Raw genomic sequence first — 20,682 nt, forward strand, 5'->3', positions numbered from 1 at the left:
AACAGACTTCTGGGTCAAGGTCATCCCTCTGCGCAAGGGCAGGTGTGCTGCCCATTCTGGGCCTCGCGTAAGGTTGGTTGCATCTGTGGATAATGCAGAGGTGGCTTAGGCAACACAGTCGTTTAGGCAGCCTCCAGTGAACTTGTCAGTCCCTTCCCAAGCCATCCAAACCTCCCTTCATGAGCTTTCAGCAGCAGCCCCATGAAAAAGCCCTTGCGTATAGTTCCTCCACCATGCAGACTAAGAAAGGCAGATGCACATGTCCTGGAGATTCATTACCACAGTGACAGAAGGGCAGAGCCTTGAACACCTTCAGGAACAGAGCAGTCACAACTTCTCTGGGCAACCTGTTTCTGTTCCTCACCACCCTCATGGTATTAAATGTCTTCCTTAGAGCCAATCTAAATCTCCCCTCTTTCAGTTTAAAACCATCAGCCCTTGTTTTCCCACTACAAGTCTTAGTAAAAAGTCTGTCTCTGTCATCACCAGGAGAGAGCCAGGTCTTTCTTGCAAACTTTTGTCTAATTTACTTACCAGTAAGATTTTCCAGAAGTTCAAATCTAAGGGATTTGGCCTAATGTATTCCCGTTCTGGCCAGCTCTAGAAATTACCCCTCCTGTGCTCTTTCTTATCTGAACAGCTTTCAGGGATGCAATTTCCGTGCCTACCTTGGATGCCAGGCAGGTGTCGGCTTTTTTGTTGGCTCTCACTTTTTCCTACGGTGAACAAACCCTTTAAGAAAATTCTTTTCTTCATGTCTGTGCCTTGGCTATCCCCAAACCCCAGAGCATCCATGAGGTTTATGAATGGGGTCCTATTCTGGCCCTGTGAGCTCTGGTATGTAAGTTACTCCTGCTGGGGGTCCTGGGCAGTGTGACTGTACATACCAATAAACACTCAACAGGCAAGGAATCATCGCTAGCAATTGGAGGTCACTGACATATTGCTCATATGTTTCTACTCATTTCTCTCAGCATCCCTGGAGATTATGAGAGCCACCTAGAACAGCAAAGGTAAGTTGGAGAACACAGGATGCATCTCATCTCTTTATTTCCATAGCACTTGTGCAAGCTCCAACAAATACAGCTGAGACTGCAATGCCTGCTATGTTCCTCTGAGTGTTTGCAATGCCAAATCCTTTCATTTCTGCAGCATTAAGAATCACCAAAATCCCCTAGGAAAGCTTTCTAGGATCATGCCCTTTTAAGAACCAATTTTTTAAAAGGTCGCTATGCATCTAAACTGCTAACTAGACAATTATCTGCATCTTCAAACATCTACAAAATAATTTAAAACAAACAAACATACAAACAAACAAAACCCACAAAACACCACAGCTTTGTAGCTACGTCTGAAGAAAGCTAGTAATTATTTTAAATCCCACACTCAGCAGCCACCACTTCCAAGGCTATGGACAGCAGCAGGGAGGGCCTGCTTAAACACAGTCATTGAGTAGCTGTTGGCACTCAACCCAGTAGTTCCCACGCTCCTGGCTCCTAAGCAGGTGAGCAGTGTTGCTTCCTTTCACCTCAGAGACATCTTATGCAGTAAAAGTCCAGTTGTCAGTTTACCAGAAGTTTTATGTGCACATCATAGTCTGATGCTTAACCAGAACACTAGGTTTGCTTTGCAAGAATCAATCTGCCTGTCCATTGGGGTTTCAGGAACACCCAAGAGAAAGTGTCCTGGATTCTGCTCCAGCTGCTTGTCCTGGGCTATCTCCTTCCCTCTGCGCTCTTCAGAGTAGGCAGGGAACAGACCATGAACTGAATGAACAGTAGCTACCTGATTCTACTGGCCAGCTTCCCTGTAGACGCACACCTGCAGGTGGCTGTCTATATGTATATAAATGGAATAAAAATCCTGTCTGCACCACAGTTCATCCAGCAAGTTGCTTGTGTTGGGAGAAGCACGTGTTCAACACAAATATGAGTGGTGACTCCTGAGGTGTCTGTCCTAAGTGACAATATTTTTGTGTAGTATTATCTGACCTTTGCTTGGACCCTTTCACCACCTAAATATTCTTCAAAAAAAGCCACCCTCAAATTAGTATGTGACAAAACTGAGATTTCATTTTCCTCTGCACAGCTACTTAAACAGTAAAGATCAGCAGTACCATGTGTCTCCTCGCTGTTCTGCCTGCTCCATGACAGTAGAGTATCTCTGCCATGATTCAGTCTCTGTCACGATGAAGTTTCCTGCTTAGAAATAAGAGCTGCCATCAGCACCCTTTGTACTTTTGGTACAGCAACAGTGTATGTAAGCATGGAGTTGCTATTGTTAACCAAGATCAAACCAATGAAAAAGGAAGCAATTTTATGTAACTGGGGTTTTTATTCCTATAATCTCCATTTCATGAATCTACAGATAAAACAGAAAGCAGTTCTGCTTGTTGTGATGTCGGTTTTAACGTAACCTTTCTGATAAACAAAACTAGACAGCAATTAAACGGCGATCAAATTAGTCTTTATTGGTTCATTACATATAACATCTGTAAGGAAACTGCCTGGAAATAGAAGGGCTGTATCTTTTATCCCATAATATCATGAAACAAAACTAACAGCAAGAAATGACAGGCTTATTGCACGAATATTGAAGTACAGAGCACAGGGAAATACCATTCTAACACAAACCCTTAGAAAAGGGTACTGTAATTTTGTTCAACCAAAATTCGTATTTAACAACAAATATAGTTTTCTGCAGAAAATCTTATGCTGCCACAAGCAACCCTGTTACTTAAGTACATCCTGTTTGGGCACTTTTAAGCTTTTCCAGCGTCTCAAAATTACTTTGTATTTCTCACTTTCAGTTTTGTCAGATACCTTTTTCAAGACTACTCGCATAACTACAGCAGTTCCTGTTTCTTTATCTTCACCTACTATGAGATCCAGCGTGTCACCAATTTTTACCTGGGAACAGAAAGAGAAGATAGTGATTACAAACATTCTCTGGGGAAAACAAACCCTTGTACTCTAGGTCCAATTTTAATTTTGTTCCTTTCTTTCCATTCAATACTCTTAACTTACAGGAAGTGAGTTAAGGAGAGGAAGAAGGAAGGCAATACTAGACCCATTATAGTTCCTCCAGCTATGAACTTCCAGGAAAGCCCTGGTAATAAGCAACTAAATGTCTCATGACCTTCTCTGCCAAGAGCTTTACCCTTCCTGTTCAACAACCCACAATTAACTCTATGAAAAAGGTGTAGTGTAGTTGGGTTTTTTTCTGAAAGACATTTCCTGCGAACCTTTTGGCATCAACTCAGACAAAAACCAGCAAAACATGAAGTTCTCCCTCCTGCTTTTAAAACAGTTTCAAGAGCTTTAAAGAACAGAGTGCTGGTCAACTGTGCTTCTTTCAAAAGTTACAAAAGCAGTATGACTCTTCAAAAGCTAGCCCTAACTTTAAGGCATCAGGAATTGAAAACTTTGATGACAGTAGCCACCACCTAGGATCACCCTCATATACAGGGTGGGTGCAAGTATGCTGGTCACCATTCTGGTCAGCTCTGTTGTGAAAGAGTATGGGCTGCAGCCCTTCTGGCTCTTCTCCTAACTGTGTCCCCCTGTGCTCTGTTACCGACACAATAACCTTTCCTGAGCTACCTCAGTTTCAATCCCTTTCCATCAGCAAACATTCATATTTTCTTTAATCATGTGCCTGCTCCACCCATATCTCAGATGTGGTCGTTCCTACTCCATCAACTTCACATCTATCACCACTTCATTCAGCAACTTAGAAAGTTCTGTCCTTGCTGCCATCTGCCTCTTCTGACTTTCTGCCTTAGACTTCACTGTCAAATAACACAAGCCCCCTGTCTTCCTTAGGGAATAATGTCTTACCCAGGGAATCACAGCCACACACACAAAGCTGGAAGTGGTGTTAGCAATGCTATTCATTCACCTGTGCAGAGCTATTTAAAGGGAGAAGAAGAGGTCATGCCTTAGTTATTTTCTTGTACAGTATTAAAAGATTTAAATTTTAAAAAGTCTTACAGTTCTACTTTTCTTCCACAGTTTTTCTCCATTCAGCCTGAGTTCATTATTGTAGAATGCATCTTCTACTTTACTGAAGAAAAACAAGGTTTTATTGCATTTACAGTGTGCAGCAGACTGAACACAATTGTTTCTTTGCAGATAGATACACAAGACCACCACTCAAGTGCAAGGCACACACATTAATTTGCACATACAAGATACCTTTATTTAAGGTCAGGACAGACTTGAACTGGAAGTAAAGAAAACATTTTTCATAGATATTAAATGAAATAACAAGAGTACAGCTGCTCTGTGCCACAGGAGGAAGCAGTAAAAAGCTGTTTCTAAAGACCTGTCTCCTGATTATCCAACAAAACACGTCCCCTTTCCTGCACCAGCCAGTTCAATGATTTTTAAGCGAAGTTACACTGATATTCTGTTCTAACAACACTGCAATATAAGGCTTCTCTAGGTAGCATTAGATCAAGCATTGCAATATATTTATAGAGTGCACATTTACTTGGTTGACCTAGTATGTTAGGTTTATAATTACCCTCACCTATTTCTACAGCCATTAGCTACAATTAAGCCAGTAGCTTATTAACTTACTCCCTCAATCTCAAATTAGATCCTTTTTTATTACTTAGTATTTTGAGTTTTCTTTATTTTAAAGAAGTAACTGATAGAAAATGCCTCCTCAGCAATCTGAGAAATACTGCAGACAGCAAAAACCAGAAAACAGGCTGCTTCAAAGGAGATGAGGTGAAACAAACAAGAACACCCATACAACCAAACTCTATTTTCAGACAGTCGAAACAGCTACATCAAAAATAGCCACCCACAAGCTCAGCTATTCCAGCAATAAAAGGGTATACACCCCCAAATTTTAGATAGACGACATCTTTCTCATTAGCAGGCTTCTTCCATACTTACTTTCTTGCAATGTCCAGACCAGATTTCAGGATCACATCATATCGAAGAGACTGCACGACTTTTTCAAGATCCTTGTAATCTTTTACTACATTGGGGTCATTTTCAAATTCATCTTCCAAGTTGCTTTCATCTTCATCCTCTTCTTCCTCTTCTTCCTCTTCTTGTAAAGTTTCTCTGCTTCTTTTAGAGCTTTTGCTACTTTTGTTCCGCAAAGGAAGTACTGAGATACTCTCTGGAGAAAGTCTTAGTGCACAGTGTTTTACTAGGGAAAAGCTGAAACATCTTCTGTAGTTTACCATGCTTGCCTGGCAGCTACAGAATACACTTCTCCTCCAAGAGGGATACAGTTTATTACAGGGGAATTTCTCCCACAGTCCAAACCAGACATTTAGTTTTCTGAAGGTAGTGATGGGGAGTCTGAAGCCAGTCATAGCATACCCTAAAATAAACCAAACATCAACATGTAAAAATGAGCAACTGCTTTGATTACTGGAAGGATTTTTCCAGGTATGACACAGTAAGTTACTACAAAAAGATGATTATCTAGTTCACACAGAGCAAAACATCATCTAAAATCACAAGGCCATACTGGCTTTATGCTCTGCCTTTCTCATACACTGTCCACCATTCCTTGAGAGGAATGGTTGGACTCGATGATCCGGTGGGTCTTTTCCAACCTGGTGATTCTATGAAAAGCTAATATAAAAGCTGAAAACACCAAAACCACTAAACCCTTCAGTGGAATACTCCATTAGTAATTAGAGAATCATAGAATAGTTTGGGTTGGAAGGGACCTTAAAGATCGTCCAGTTCCAACCCCCCTGCCATGTGCAGAGACACCTTCCACTGGATCAGGCTGCCCAAGGCCCCATCCAGCCTGGCCTTGAACACCTCCAGGGATGGGGCAGCCACAGCTTCCCTGGGCAACCTGTGCTAGTGCCTCACCACTCTCATAGTGAAGAAGTTCCTCATGTCTAGTCTAAATCTGTCCCTCCCCAGTTTATCCCCACTGCTCCTAGTCCTATCACCACAAGCCTTTGTGAACAGTCCCTCCCCAGCTTTCCTGTAGCCCTTCAGATACTGTAAGGCTGTTATAAGATCTCCTCAGAGCCTTCTCTTCTCCAGGCTGAACAACCCCATCTCTCTCAGCCTCTCCTCCTATGGGAGGTGCTTCAGCCCTCTGATCATCTTTGTAGCCCTCCTCTGGACCCATTCCAACAGCTCCATATCCTTCTTACATTGAGGATTCCAGAACTGGATAGAGTACTCCAGATGAGGTTTCCCAAGAGAGGAATAGAGGGGCAGAATCACCTCCCTCGACCTGCTGGCCACGCTTCTTTTGATGCAGCCCAGGATATGGTTGTCCTTCTGGGCTGCAATGGCACGTTGCTGACTCATGTCGAGCTTCTCATCAACCAGCACCCCCAAGTCCTTCTCTGCAGGGCAGCTCTCAATCACATCATCCCCCATCGTGTACTGAAATTGGGGATTGCCCCAACCCAGGTGTAGGACCTCACACTTGGCCTTATTGAACCTAGTGAGTTCCACTTCTCCAGCCTGTCCAGGTCCCTCTGGATAACAACCCGTCCTTCTGGTGTGGCAACTGCAAGCTGACTTGCTGAGGGTGCACGCAATCTGTCTATATCATTGATAAAGATATTAAACAGCACTGGTCCCAGTACGGACCCCTGAGGGACACCACTTATCATGGACCTCCATCTGGATATCGAGCTGTTGACCACTACTCTCTCCTTTTCTGGTGTTCAATATTAACCGTCCAAACACATTTGTGTCACTTTCCTCCCTACATCGGAAATAAAATTCACAGGAGAAACAGAAGCAAAGTTAACTATGTCATAAAAAGCTCAGGGAGACCTACATTTGTCATGACTCACTGTCAATAAAACAACTCTCTCAATTCTGCAAGAAAACCCAGAAGAGCCGGGGAGCTTGGAACTAGATGATGGGGGAGTTGGAACTGGATGATCTTTAAGGTCCCTTCCAACCCAAACTATTCGATGATTCTATGATTCTACGCAAGCTCCTGAGGCTCAGTCTCTGTTCCCAAGGCTCTCCCACCCCTCCAGCATTGCTGGGACGGGACAAGCAGGTGAAAACACCCCTCCCCTCAAAAATCCCAAACCTCAGACGTCTTTCAGCCCCCTTGGAAAGTCTTTTCCAGCCCTTCCCAGCCAGGCGGAGCGCGGGCTTTCAGCGCGGTGTGGAAAGAAACCCAGGAGCCCTCAGGAGACCCGAGCTCGCTTTCCCTCGGCGGAGGCGACCACGGGCCGGACAGGAATAACCCCCTCGGCTTCCTCCCGCTGAAACACGAGCCCGCGGCGCCCGTGACGCGCGGCTCGGAGCCCGGGACGGCGCGGCCCTCGCCGGAGCCCCGGGGACCCGAGTTCCGGAGCGCCGGCTCGGACGCGTCAGCGGCTTTCGCGGCTGATTTCTAGCGCCCGGTCTCCCTCGGGCTGCCCGGCGGGCCCGGCCCGGCCCCGGCCCCGGCCCCGCGGCTGCTCCCCGCGGCGGGAAAAGGGCGCGGGAAAGGAGGGAAGGGCGGGAGCGCGCGAAGGGCCGCGGGGAAGGGAGGAGGCGCGCGCACGGGAAAGGGCGCGCGCGCAGGGCGTGAGGCGCGCGGTTGCGAGCCCCGGCGCCCCCCGTGCCCGCGGGGAAACCCGCTCGCCGCCCCCGGGCCGAGCCGCGGGTACCTGAGCGCCGCCGGGCCCAGCGCCGCCGACCCCGCTGGCAGCCGGAGGCGGGGCCGCCGCAGCCCGGGCCGGCGCCCCCTGCCGGGCCGGAGGAGCCTCTGCCCCGGGGCTGGGGGGGCGGGAGATCTCGGGGGCGGATCCGGGCCCTCCGGCTCCGCGCCACCGCTCTCGCGCCCCACCGGGATTCGAACAAGCGCTTTCCCGTTACGACTTTCTGCCCCGTTACTTTTCCCGGCGTGTGCTGGGGCTTTTGGGTGGGGCAGGGCATCCCTCTGTCCCAGGGCATCCCTCCTGCCCCACATCCCTCCAGCCCCAGGTTATCCCTCCTGTCCCACGACATCCCTACTGTCCCAGGGCATCCCTTCTGTCCCACAGCATCCCACCAGTCCCACAGCATCCCTTCTGTCGCACATCCCTTCTGTCCCAGAGCACCCCTTCTGTCTCAGGGCTTCCTTTCTGTCCCACAGCATCCTTCCTGTTCCAGGGCATCCCTCCTGGCCCACAGCACTCCTCCTGTCCCAGGGCATCCCTCCCACCCCAGGGCACCCCTGACACCCCAGGACATCCCTCCTGCCCCACCGCGCTGCTCCCCAGCTCTCCACAGTCACAGCACTCGAGGAGCAGTGGTGTCAGTACTTTTTCACATCGTTTTGATTTCACACAGCCTCCGATCCACCCTTTGCAATACTTGGTAAAATATTTAGCTTCTATGAGACCAGGACTCCTGCACCTCAGTGCCAAGGACCAGTCTGTGTTTCCATAGTCATAGAATCATTAAAGTTGGAAGAGACATAGAAGAGCATCCAGTCCAGCCATCAGCCCAACACCACCATGCCTACTAAACCATGTCCCGAGGTGCCACTTTTTGTACATCTCCAGGGATGGTGACTCAACCACTTCCCTGGGCAAGCCAGTTCTAATACCTGCTTGACCACGCTTTTGGTGAAGAATTTTTTTCTAATATCAAATCTAAACCTCACCTGATGCAACCTGAGGCCACTTCCTCTCATCCTATCACTTGTTACATGGGAGTAAAGACCAACACCGGCCTCCCTACATCCTCCTTTCTGGTAGCTGTAGGGGGTAATGAGGTCTCCCCTCAGCCTCTTCTCCAGGCTAAACAGCACCAGTTATCCCAGATGCTGTTTCTAAGACTTTTTCTCAGACCCTTCATCACCTTTGCTGCTCTCCAATGGACACGCTCCAGCAGCTCAATATCTTTCTTGTGCTGAGTGGCCCAAAACTGAATGTGATATTTGAGGTCCAGTCTCGCAGCGGGGGTAAAATCACTTCCCTACTCCTACTGACCACACCATTTCTGATACAAGCCAGGATACTGTTGGCCTTCTTGGCCACCTGGACACACTTCTGGCTTATATTCAGGTGGTTCTCAACCAACACCCCCAGGTCCTTTTCCACTGGGCAACTTTCCAGCCGCTCTTCCCCAAGCCTGTAGCATTGCCTGGGGTTGCTTTTGACCCAAGTGCAGGGCCCAGCACTTGGCCTTTTTGAATCTCATTACAGTTGGCCTCAGCCCATTGATTCATCCCTCCAGACTCTGCTCAAACCAGAAAACAGTGGAAAACTCTCACCGGGGAAATGCCTCCAGCAGAGGCTAAAGTTTCCTGACCACAGATTAATTTGAAAGGCTTTGGCCATCATGACAGTCTAATCCAAATCCCATTGTGGCCTGGGTTTCCCTTGTCCTTATCTTTGTTACTTTCCTTCACATTACCTCTCCTTCATCCCTTCCACTTTGGCATTATTGGTGGTAATACATAATCCCTTCTCTTTGGGGCTGAGAAACTAGGAGAGGTCCAACTCTCCACCTGTCTTTTCCCAGCTTTCTCTCTGTCGTGCACCAACCACGCCTCCCCTCAGCATTTGGGAAATTCTCTGCATCCACGCAAAACTGATAGGAAACCCAGCCCCATCAGGTTGGCAACATCTTGCCCTGATGTAAGTGACTGTACAAGGCTCAGGGTAACTTTGGCAGATGGAAGAGCTGCACAGCAGCTCTGCAATTAGCATGGGCGTTATAAGTGATTGCTTAATTTTACACCTATATAAACTTTGTCATAAAGCATTTGAATGAGTGGTTTTACTGCCAGGGATATTTTGTAACTAAGCAATTCCTTAGTAAAGCTATGTCCCCTCCTTAGAAACATCACCAGGCAGGAAGTTGCAAACATCTTTATGTTCTTTTGTCTTTTGATTGTTCCAGTGCAGAGTTCTGTAAGGTTATGACCAATTTCTCTTGGGACTCTATCTGTTAGCTTTTTAGCACTTCCCTCCTATATGTCTTAAAATACACATACACCCTTATTGAGGAAAAAAAAGAAAAAACATTTGGTAGGAGTAAGTTGCCTGCATTTGTACAGGCACACAGTGAGTCAGAACAGAAATGAGTGTCTGAATAGCGGGGATTCCCTGAGCAGAAATGCTACTTCCTCTGGAGGGGAAAAAACCTCACACCCAATCCCCCCAGAAAAACCAAATTCATCTTTCCATATACCCCATTCTTTTCTGAGCTCTTAGAACACGATTTGCTTCATGTAGGATTAAAGTCATACTCTAACTTTGCTAAAAGTGAAGATAACTTACTCTCAATGAGCAAAGATACAAGTATTAGAGCCTTTCTAGGTTAGTCTGGCATTATACGTCTTCAGTGTATCTTCATATTGAAAGGCAAGGTAAAGGATGTGCCTTATGTCACTGTCTTTTATATTCTTCAATTACAATGACATAGCAGCATCTTTCAAAAGCATGAAGTAATCGATTCATTGATCAGCATCCTTTTCTGCAGGCCTTACTGTTTGCAGAATGTTAATAGTGTGGCACTCAAACAGGTTCCCCCCTGCACATAGAGAAAATCTAGCTTGGATGTCTCAAACAGGTATCATGCATCTGATTTATCTCATCATCTTTGTTGTTCTTGTTTAATTTCCTAGTCTAACTTCAAGGATGACTGTTCTAGTTGTACTGATTAGAGGGTACATCATGCTACTGTTATGACTCTGTCACAAAAGCAGACCCTTACCAAGCATTTTTCTAGGATTCATCCAATCCAGGACTGTAGAAGAACTTCAGTGTCACAGGGTTCTTCTCATCAGATTCCTGCGATGCCGCAGAGGAAGAAGTGACATGAAAGCCCTTGTCTTTAAGATTTGCACTCCAGCTGCATGAGGGCTTGGCAACTCCCAACCTGGGTCACAGAGTGGGCTTTTTTAATGACTAAAAAGGCAAAAATGAAGGCAATATTCATTAGTCCTACTTCAATTATATTAAACTGTAATTGTAACCGAAACATTCCGATCAGATAAAGACCACAGTTTAATTTTTCTCCTCTTCCAATTTACCATTAGATGGCAGTGAATAGCTCCTGCTCAAAGCTGCAGGGACCTCGGGCTTCCCTCTCCAAGGGGTTTGCTCAAACATATGCGAGTCATACTTATATCTGATGAGGGTGACCTTTAGGCTGCTTTCAGGTGATTTGAAACTTTATATATATATTTTTTTTTTTTTTAATCGTGACACCTCGGTCAAATGTTTCAGCTTTGATAAGGAACAACGATCATTCCTCTCTGGTAGATTGATGATGGGCTGTGTTTCCTTGAGAAGTCTGAGTGAGAAAGTTGTCTGAACACAGTGTATTCTTCTTTCCACGGTTGTTTTCACAGAACTGCTTCTCTCTTCATCTCCACTGGGAAGTCAACTCCTGTCTAAGAAGAGCAATTCCTGTCTTGTTTATGATTTTCAGCTTCTGTATTTCAATACACTATGACATTCATAGAAACAGAATGGATTGAGTTGGAACGGACCTTAACGATCATCTAGTTCTAATCCTGCTGCCATGGGCAGGGACATCTTCTACCAGATCGTTGCTCAAAACCCCACTCAACCTGACCTTGAACACCTCCAGGGATGGGGTACCCACAATTTCTCAGGGCAACTTGTTCCAGTGCCTCACCACCCTCACGGTAAAGTATTTTTTCTTAATATGTAATCTAATTCTCCCCTCTTTCAGCTTAAAATAATTACCCCTCATCCTGTCACTACACTCCCTGATAAAGAGCCCCTCCCAAGCTTTCCTGCAAGCCCTCTTTAGAGAAGGCTCCTATAAGTTCTCCCCAGAGCCTTCTCTTCTCTAGGCTGAACAACCCAAATGCTCTCAACCATTCCTCGTATGGGAAGTGCTCAAACCCTCTGATCATCTTTATGGCTCTCCTCTGGATTTTCTTCATGTCTTTCCTGTGCTGAGGTCTCCAGAACTGAACACAGTACTCCAGAATAAGTCTCACTCAAAAGGAAATTACTCTTTTAGTTTGATAGCTCAGAGAGACAGTCCTTGATAGCTTTTGACCTGTGTGTTGAAATCTGTAATTGGGAATTCTGTTCTCACTGCCAAGGGTTTTTTGTTACCTTTATTTTCCTGCAGGGTTGGTCAAGTGACAGCCGTGGATCTGCTGACACTCGCTGCATCTCACCATAAAGTCAAGAGCACCATGTTGCCATTCTAGCCCTGTGGGTAGCACTGACTAATATTCTGCAATGCACATCTTATCAGATCACTTGTCACTGCAGATTCAGCTTCAGCATTACCTTACTGGAGCCACACGCCTTTTAAATTGCACTGTTTATTTCAAGGTGCACTGAGAGGTGACTGTACAATGTTCTATGCATATTTATGCAGCCTTAGAAAACAGAGTGTCTCTGTGTGAGCACCGCCTTTACATTTGCCCTTATTCATCTGAATAATGAGTTAAATCTCCCTGAATGCTAGTTCACCTCTTCCAGTGTTACCCACCTATTATAACTGCTTAGATGCTTTCTTTCCTTAGCCCATACTCTGGATGCAATTCCTCTAGCTTGTTGCTTGCATCCAGTCTTCAACCAAATAATGCTACTGTCTCTTTCTCTGAAACACATCTCTGGAAATGAGTCTGTCATGCAGCAGAAACTCTTCTCCTGGCCCTTCTACTGCTGCCTTTTCAGCTGGCACACCACTTTAAACTGGTTTCTCTTTCTTACACGTTTACCCATATCATCTTCTGTGCCATTTTTACTCTAAAACATGGGGTTTATTCACTTCAGGGTACACCATGTACACTAAAACTTGCCTCTATTTACGAACTTTTTGTGTTGCTGTTTTATTTCTTGCAATAACCACAACATTATGAACTTCGTTTCACTTTTTCTTGCAGCCATGTTGGCATCCTGCACAGAGAATCCCTTTCCAGAAGTGGGTGAGGACTCACAAAGCACCTTTGCTTGAAGCTCACCTACTTATTCCTTGAAAACTCATCTTTGATGTTGTAGATAGATAATCAGATGAGTAAGGCAAGATGGATGAGTTCAAGGTATTGTTTTATACTTCTTTAAGTGATGAAGATATAGGCACTTGCTAAACCAGCATTCCTTTCCCCGCCCCCATCCTTTTCACCACCTGACCAATCTGGCTTTTGTCTGCCTGTCATTTTTTACAGTAGAAGGCCACACTAAGCCATAATGGGAAAGAAAATGGAGATGGGCAATGCATACTGCTCTGACCAGCGCTAAAGAAGCTGATAGAGGCTACTCTAGTAAGTCAGAGCATGGTGACCCACCTAAACCAGAAATACATTGCTTCCTTGCCAGTGCAAATTTGTGTTACATCAGTGGTTAAGAAAATGGGAGGAAAACAGTGAGTAACTTCCTTCGGTCAGCCTGGCATTCAATCCAGCTACTCGGAGATTAAAGGTTCCACTGCTAAATCTTCAGCTCTCCAGTTTGGTGAAAGGTTTGCAATGAGATTTGTTATTTTCACCTCACTTTCTTGTTTGGCGTAGTGATTTTTTTTTTTTAATGGAGAAGTTAATATGGTGTTTCCCAGGCTTTCTGACCTTCATTTGTTCTGTAATGGACAAGCGCAGGTCCTGCTGGTTTTGGTTGCTGCTCTAGGATTTATCCAGCTACTGCTAGCAGCAGGTGGCAAATGAAATAAAAAAGGAAAAGCAATCAATTAAATATTTGTTGTTTTAGCTTTACTTATTAGCCTTAAACCTACACATTCCATGTTAATTAGTTTGAATTATTTGTTTACTTTTGTGTTTCCTCTGTATTGTCCTCAGATTATTTGCTTTACTATTCAGAACACAATGTTCTCTTCTCTAATTGATAGCAAGTAATTCAAGATATATGCATGCGAGTCTAACGTAATTGTTTTCTAACGAGGAAACTTAGATTGTTCCTCCATCTGCATACAATTATAGTTTACTTTCTTTTTTTAACATATTTTGTGTCAGGTTTGCTTTTAAAAGCAGAAAAAATATCTGCTCAAAGAACTTGTGGCCAAGGGACAAAGAACTTGTGGCCAAGGGACAAAGCTGTTTTGATTAGCATTTATAAATATTACTGCATTAAGAAATTAAAATGGATCTGTAAGTTTCAATACACCTTTGATATAAAAAAAGAAATAATATAAAAAAGGAAATAATATAAATAAAGGTACAATAGGGAGGGACAAGAATAATCATACTGCTTGGTGTCAAGGCTGTTTCACCCTTTCACAGTGCCCAGCTCCAGAGGTACAAAAGATGTGCAAATTAAATCACAGAGTAGGAAGATCTGGGATGATCTGTTTCCCAAAGAAGTGTGTTCTTGCAACACTTGTTCTCATCACTATGTGACCACTCTTCCCCTGCACCTTGCCTAATGATCCTGTGTGACAAAGAGTTCGCCATCTGAAAGATACATGAGGTCCTAACACTCAGTGATACCTGATACGTGTTTCCTTTCAGCAGTTAATCTTTTCAAATCCTAGACTGGTCCCCTTTCCAATTATGAAATGGGGAGAAGAACAGATCTACCGTCTAGAACTCGTCAATTTATACACATATTAATCATATTTGTTCCCATTTTGTCTTCTAAAGTAAACAGCTCCAACTTCCTCTGTTCCTGTTTATCACATTTCTCCATGGTTTGTTCTTGTTACCTTGCTATCTCTGCCTGTCTCTTACTCAAACTAGAAATTATCCAGAAAAGGTTACAAAAGAATAAGCCTTTCAGGATGCCATGCAGCAGTCACGACTAGGAATGAATTCTGAAACAGAGTACACTGCAAGGCAGCTCCCTTTTATAGAGACTCCTGTGGGTAAAAATCTGCTCTGTCTTGTGGCAAAGGGAAGGCAGTAAATAAAGTTAAAAAATAAGGAAACAATAACAAACAAAAAAAGGGAAGTGGAAGAATACTGGGTTCAAATTGCAAGATACAGATTTTCAACATTTCTCAAGAGAAGATAAAGACTCTACTGTTACCAATAAAAAAAAATGCTTGGCTAAAGACCTAGGTCTTGAAATATGTTAGGGATAGAAGAAATCCCAACAGTCATAAACTAATGATGGTTAAAATTACTAATAAGGATGCAGAGATTTGCAGTGAACATTCTTTCGTTTGTTTGGAAAGAAGCAGGATGAAGTAGTAGTGTAATATCTGGATAACTAACTAACTGGGCTGTGGAATACTTTTCACTAACTTTTTCTGAGAATTAATGTTTAATCCTGCCTCAAATGAGAAAACAGAGAAAATGACCTCTGACCATTTTTACTTCTTCGCGTCTGTAGGCTGTTCTCTGACATCGTGCCTCATGAGCTGAAGGAAAGCTCCACCTTGTTCTTGTCCCATACCAAGCAGCATGATCTCAAACGATTCCTGAGTGTGATTCAGGGGTTGGCCCAGGCCAGGGAAAACTACCTACCAACAGGCAGTTTAGATACAGCCACCCTTTCTGATGGCTAGGAGAGTTTAATAGTATGGATGCGGCTAGACATGTCAGTTGTCCTCAAGGCCAAAGAACAGGCTTTGCTACCATTTAATTTGTTTATATTGATGTCACCTAAGAGTTTGTTTGACTGAGGGAGAAAGGTGTGCTTTCAATCACATCGAGGCCACACCTAATTGTGCAAGCTGACACCATCCCTTGAAGTCTTCCCAGAAGTCAAAAGATCCATGGGTATTAGGGTGGCAACTCCTAAACATTTCTTCTTCTAGAATCACAATTTCACTTCTGCTCAGACTTCCAGGTTTATGATTCTAGGACAGGAAGCCATGGCTTTGTTTGCTTCTGTAATTGTATGCCTCTAAATAAGCAGCCCAATGCTTTTTGTATCCCATCGACATAGAGGGCAAACAGTGGCATTGATGCAATCTTGGTCTAATGAGGGTTTTGATCATGTAAGCAAGGCTATGTCTGAAGACGCATACAGTTGAATCCAATCAACATCTATGACTGAGTGGAGATTTACAGTACTGCCAATCATGCCTTCCATTAAAAGCTCTACTAACATAAAAACCCTCCACTGAAGGGGGAATATAATCCTCAATATATATTCCAAGTTCTTTCCCAAGACGCATACTGAGCAGCTTTGTTCAGTTGTCTAAAATCAGCTTCAATCAGCCCGCTCCCATCAGTATTTCAGTCTTATTTTGCAGGATAGTGAGTGTGCAACTGAAAGGAAGGGTGCTTTGAAAAAACCTAGCAAATTTTGATTAAAAGGCTGGAGCTCTGATGCTGCTGTAAGATAGGTCCTTTCTGCTAAACAAGGAGCAAGAGAAGGGCGAGCCTAGCTTGTGAAAAGATAATGTTCCTATACATTAGGAAATAGTGATCCATGATTTTCTCAAGGCAAAATACATGTCAAAAAACGACATGAAAGAAACTTAACACCAGGCAATGTCAGCATATATCAGCATATGCTGGTGAGTCAATGCACAGTGGAAAGCTGATTTCTCTCTTCAAAGTTGTCCTGTGAAAAAAGATCAGGTGTTAATATATAAATGCATAACATGGTCATAGACATGGGTTAAAATAGTATATAGGTATAACCCAGATGAGTATAGAGAGCTGCAGTGCACTCTGTCATGAGCTTAAAATGGGTAAAAACCTAGGGGTGGGCCACAGGGTGTAAGAAATTATAGTCTCTTTACAGCCAAGGAGAGAGAAGAGCTGGCTAAGAGCACAGGATCCAGTTATTCTCATTAGCAATTGATCCTCCTAAAATGTTTAAGCTTAGATGGATCAAGATTGACAACTAAAAGGCACGAGAAAATTAAAGGTTAAGTCAAAATCAGTTCTCATGAATTCCACTCAATACTCTGGCTACACTTATTTTGCTAACACTTGTCCAAATTAAAATACATTACTTATACATCTCAGAGGCTACCTCTCTGCTTCCTTTTATAGATGACTATTTTTTTTCCTGCCAGTCATATCAGCTGATCTGTTTGTTAACACATTATACAAAGCAGCACAAATTTTGCTTCTGATTGCTATATTGAAAGTTACGCCTGTTGCAACGTTCAATCAAATTAAAAATCACTGGTGGAGTATACAGATGAACTTACATTTAACCAGCAAGATCGAAGTACTTTTCTCCCTTCTCTTTGTTACGCTTTCTCAACAAATATTTTGTATTTAACTAGAAGAGGTGCCAAGTATGATTTTGACACAGAAAAAAATAAAGTATGTAGAACAATAAGGATTTAACAATAATATTTAACAATATATCTTGGCATCATAAAAGCTCTTAGAGCACACTGCTATCAAAAGATGTTTAATCAAGAGAGTATCTTGTCTTTTCTGACATAAAAAATCTGAAGTGCCTTTTGGCCACCAGATAGCAGTGCTTCACTTTGTACAGTTCTCAACTCAATTGCAGTGTTTCTCATCTTGTAGAAAAATCCATATATTGAGTCCTGGTCTCCTGCTCAGATACATCTTTTGCAGACTTCATTATAGACTTCAGCTGAAAACAAAACTAAGGATTCTAGAATTCAGTGTCCAGATGATTTATGTGTTCATGAGGAACAAATAATATTGCAGCCTTCCTAAATAGGGAGAGCTGGTTGTAAGAATATAATGGAACATAGGCACTATAATTATTACTTCCAGTGACAAAAGTTTCAAAGAAAAACTTGGCCTTAAAATATTTTTAGTGCTTCTTCCTTGCTGACGAACATTTTCTTATTTGTGTTGGTATTTCAAGAATAGTTCAGAAAGGCATGTTTTTTGGCCTCAGAACATAAACGTAATGTAATTTTATTATTTCAGTAATTTATAATTTCTGCCAAGCATTTTAAAACCTTTGCATTTTTATTTTAAATGCTATTAAAGGAACACACTTAATAGTATTTTTAGTATATTTAAAATGATATCTCCATTTTCACCAAAACTTGTTAAAATGCCAAAAGCACCATACCCTGCAAAACAATAATAATTAGCAGTTGTATAATGCTGTGTTGGTTCATGACACCTTACAAGAACCCTGCGTCATCCTCATTTTTTATAAGCATCATTCCAGACCTGAGGTAAGGTACACTGGGTAGAAAGAATGGGAAAGACCATCTGATAGTAATTCCCTCATCCTCATCTGTCCCAGCTTTGACATTAACATGTCTCAGCTGCTGCTTTAACCTGCAACAGCCATTTATGATCCGTATGGGATCAAGCAGCAGCTCTATCACTTCCTTTTCTCTCAAACAAGGCTGGGGAGATTATAATGGAAACCATCAGCTTTACACTAGGATTTTCTTCTCTTTGGCTGTCGTAGAGACCTAACTGGATTTCCTTCTTTTTGCACCTCCTCCAGGGAATCTTGTGTCAGAATAGTCTGAGCCCTCACTTTATTGCTACGATTCACGTGACCTCTCACAGGGAACTGCACCTTTTTGCAGTGTTAGCCATATCTCCTGAGTGAAAAGCTGACCTTCCTTCCAATTTGGGATTTCTTTTTAATCACGACAGCTAAAGCAAACTGTTAGCAAGGAAAATTAGCAGTAGGAAAGTTTTCAGCTTTTGTTTTAAGTTGATCACAGTTTTGTCTTCTTCTGTTTCTGTAATCATGAAACCCCATATTCTGGTAACCAGCTCTCAGCAGATGACAAGGAAGTATTCAGAGATATAAGACCCTCCCTTTGGCGACTGTTCCCATAGTTACTCTATACATAGACTGTGTTAGGAACTGGACTGTGAATAGGATCAGGGATTTACAAAGAACAGGGAAATGTTACTTCAGGAGTCCTTAGAAGAGCTTTCATCTTTGTATTTGAGAAGAGGAGGCTGAGGGGAGACCTTATTGCTCTTTTCAACTATCTGAAAGGAGGTTGTAGGGAGGAGGGAGCTGGCCTCTTCTCCCAAGTTACATGGGACAGGACAAGAGGGAATGGCCTCAAGCTCCACCAGGGGAGGTTCAGACTACATGTGAGAAAGAAATTTTTCACACAAAGGGTCATTGGGTACTGGAACAGGCTGCCCAGGAAGGTGGTTGAATGACCATCCCTGGAGGTGTTTAAAAGACAGGTAGATGAGATGCTCTAGGGCATGGTTTAATGGCAGATAGGAATGGTTGGACTCGATGATCCAAGAGGTCTTTTCCAACCTGGTGATTCTATGAAGGACTGATATTTTGGGTAGTACAGCTTGCAAAATTCCTTTATTCATGGAAAAAAAAATAATGATAGCCTTGTCAGCCATTCTGAAACTGTTACTGTGGGACTGGGTTTAGAATTATATATTTTGCCTAACACAAGTCCCAGCATCCCACTCTGTGGCACACGGCCATATTTCCTGGTCCATGTTTCCTTGGAATCACATTCTAGTAATGCTCATGGAAAAGCAGTCCTGCCCCTGGAGATGGCAAATGAGTATGTAGTGCTGAACATGGATATCTCCTCTTCACACTTTGTTCTGCAATAAACATGAACGCATCGAATTTTAAAGTCTGTTGATTAGTGGGCGCTAACAGGACACCTTCCTCTTCTTTTAAACAGAAATAACCACTTCCAACAATAAAATCAGCTCACCATTTCCTCTTTTTGTAGTTTATAAAGTGGATACAGACTACTTTTGTTAACTTGTCTGTACACTGAGTTACCTGACTGATTCAGTGAGGCACTGGCACAACCTATCTTCAGTCTTTTAAAGGAGGAGATACAGTTTAGTTACAGTATTTTCTATGCTGGGACCTCACATACTCGAGGCTGTGGCTGGGAGAACCTTCTGTAGGAGAGGCCTCCTACTCTTTAAGGTTCTCCTGGCCACAGCCTTGAGTATGTGAGGTTCCAGCACAGAAAATACTGTAGCTAAACTGTATCTCCCAGTCTTTAAGAAATAATGGTAATAATAAAATATTTAGATTCAAAGAGTGCTTGAAATTGCAGCCTGTGGTCTAAAACCCCAGGACTCGTGGTGAGGCAGCTCTGAACTTTGTTGAATTTGACAGGGGACAGGACAAGAGGGAACGGCCTCAAGCTCCACCAAGGGAGGTTCAAGCTGGACATTAGGAAAAAAATTTTCATGGAAAGGGTCATTGGGCACTGGCAGAGGCTGCCCAGGGAGGTGGTTGAGTCACCTTCCCTGGAGGTGTTTAAGGGACGGGTGGACGAGGTGCTGAGGGACATGGTTTAGTGATTGACGGGAATGGTTGGACTCGATGATCTGGTGTGTCTCTTCCAGCCTGGTGATTGATTTTGTGATTCTGTGAACAAGACAGGTCCTCAACTCCACTGTTCCCATCACCTGGAAATACTTACAGCCTTTCTTTTTTTTATCTTTTCTTCTCTCATCCACGATTTGCTTGTTTTTATTATTTTCCTGTTATTTATTTTTTTTAATAGAAAAAGCCCTGCGTTTTCATAAGCAGAAGGGTTTCTCCAGAGCCCCTCACGCCTCCGCAGTCCCGTCGGCACCAGACAAAGGCACCGCCGCCCGGGAGACCTGAACGAGGGCGAAACAAAGCCTTGGGGTGTGCCTGGGCAGGGAGGGGAGGGGGAGGAGGAGGGGGAAGAGGAGAAGGAGGAGAGGGGAGGGCGAGCGGAGCCCTGCGGGGGCGCCGGGGGGGAGGCAGCGACTTGCGGGGCGGCGGGCAGGGCGGGTGGGAGGAGGAGGAGGAGAAGGAGGAGGAGGAGGAAGGCGGTGTCGGGGCGGCACAGGGAGCTCGAGCGGCTATAAAAGCGCCGGGCGCGGCTGGAGGAGGAATCCGCCTCTCCCGCAGCCCCGGGATCAGCATCTCCAGCGGCAGGAGCGCGG

General features: G+C 43.9%; 1 protein-coding gene across 1 annotated transcript; it reads right to left on the reverse strand.

Moving 5' to 3' along the window:
- Positions 1-2,444: 2,444 nt before the first annotated feature.
- LOC138717580 (mitochondrial transcription rescue factor 1-like) lies at positions 2,445-7,652 on the reverse strand. The gene is made up of 4 exons (XM_069851101.1): positions 7,619-7,652; positions 4,908-5,346; positions 3,993-4,065; positions 2,445-2,909 (listed from the first exon to the last, which is right to left on the reverse strand). Exons 2-4 carry the CDS (start codon positions 5,336-5,338, stop codon positions 2,733-2,735), a joined length of 681 nt encoding a protein of 226 aa, XP_069707202.1. The 5' UTR covers positions 5,339-5,346; positions 7,619-7,652; the 3' UTR covers positions 2,445-2,732.
- Positions 7,653-20,682: the final 13,030 nt, after the last annotated feature.

This window comes from Phaenicophaeus curvirostris, chromosome 2 (genome assembly GCF_032191515.1).
Source record: "Phaenicophaeus curvirostris isolate KB17595 chromosome 2, BPBGC_Pcur_1.0, whole genome shotgun sequence".
NCBI classification, from domain to species: Eukaryota; Metazoa; Chordata; class Aves; order Cuculiformes; family Cuculidae; genus Phaenicophaeus; species Phaenicophaeus curvirostris.

What these genes read in the sequence shown, in the direction of transcription:
- LOC138717580 (XM_069851101.1), bottom strand. Translation starts at nt 5,338, where the DNA reads ATGACTGGCTTCAGACTCCCCATCACTACCTTCAGAAAACTAAATGTC. An exon ending in GGTCTGGACATTGCAAGAAA is followed by an intron (nt 4,066 to 4,907) that starts GTAAGTATGGAA and finishes GTTTTTCTTCAG; the next exon opens with TAAAGTAGAAGATGCATTCT. An exon ending in TGTGGAAGAAAAGTAGAACT is followed by an intron (nt 2,910 to 3,992) that starts GTAAGACTTTTT and finishes TTCTGTTCCCAG; the next exon opens with GTAAAAATTGGTGACACGCT.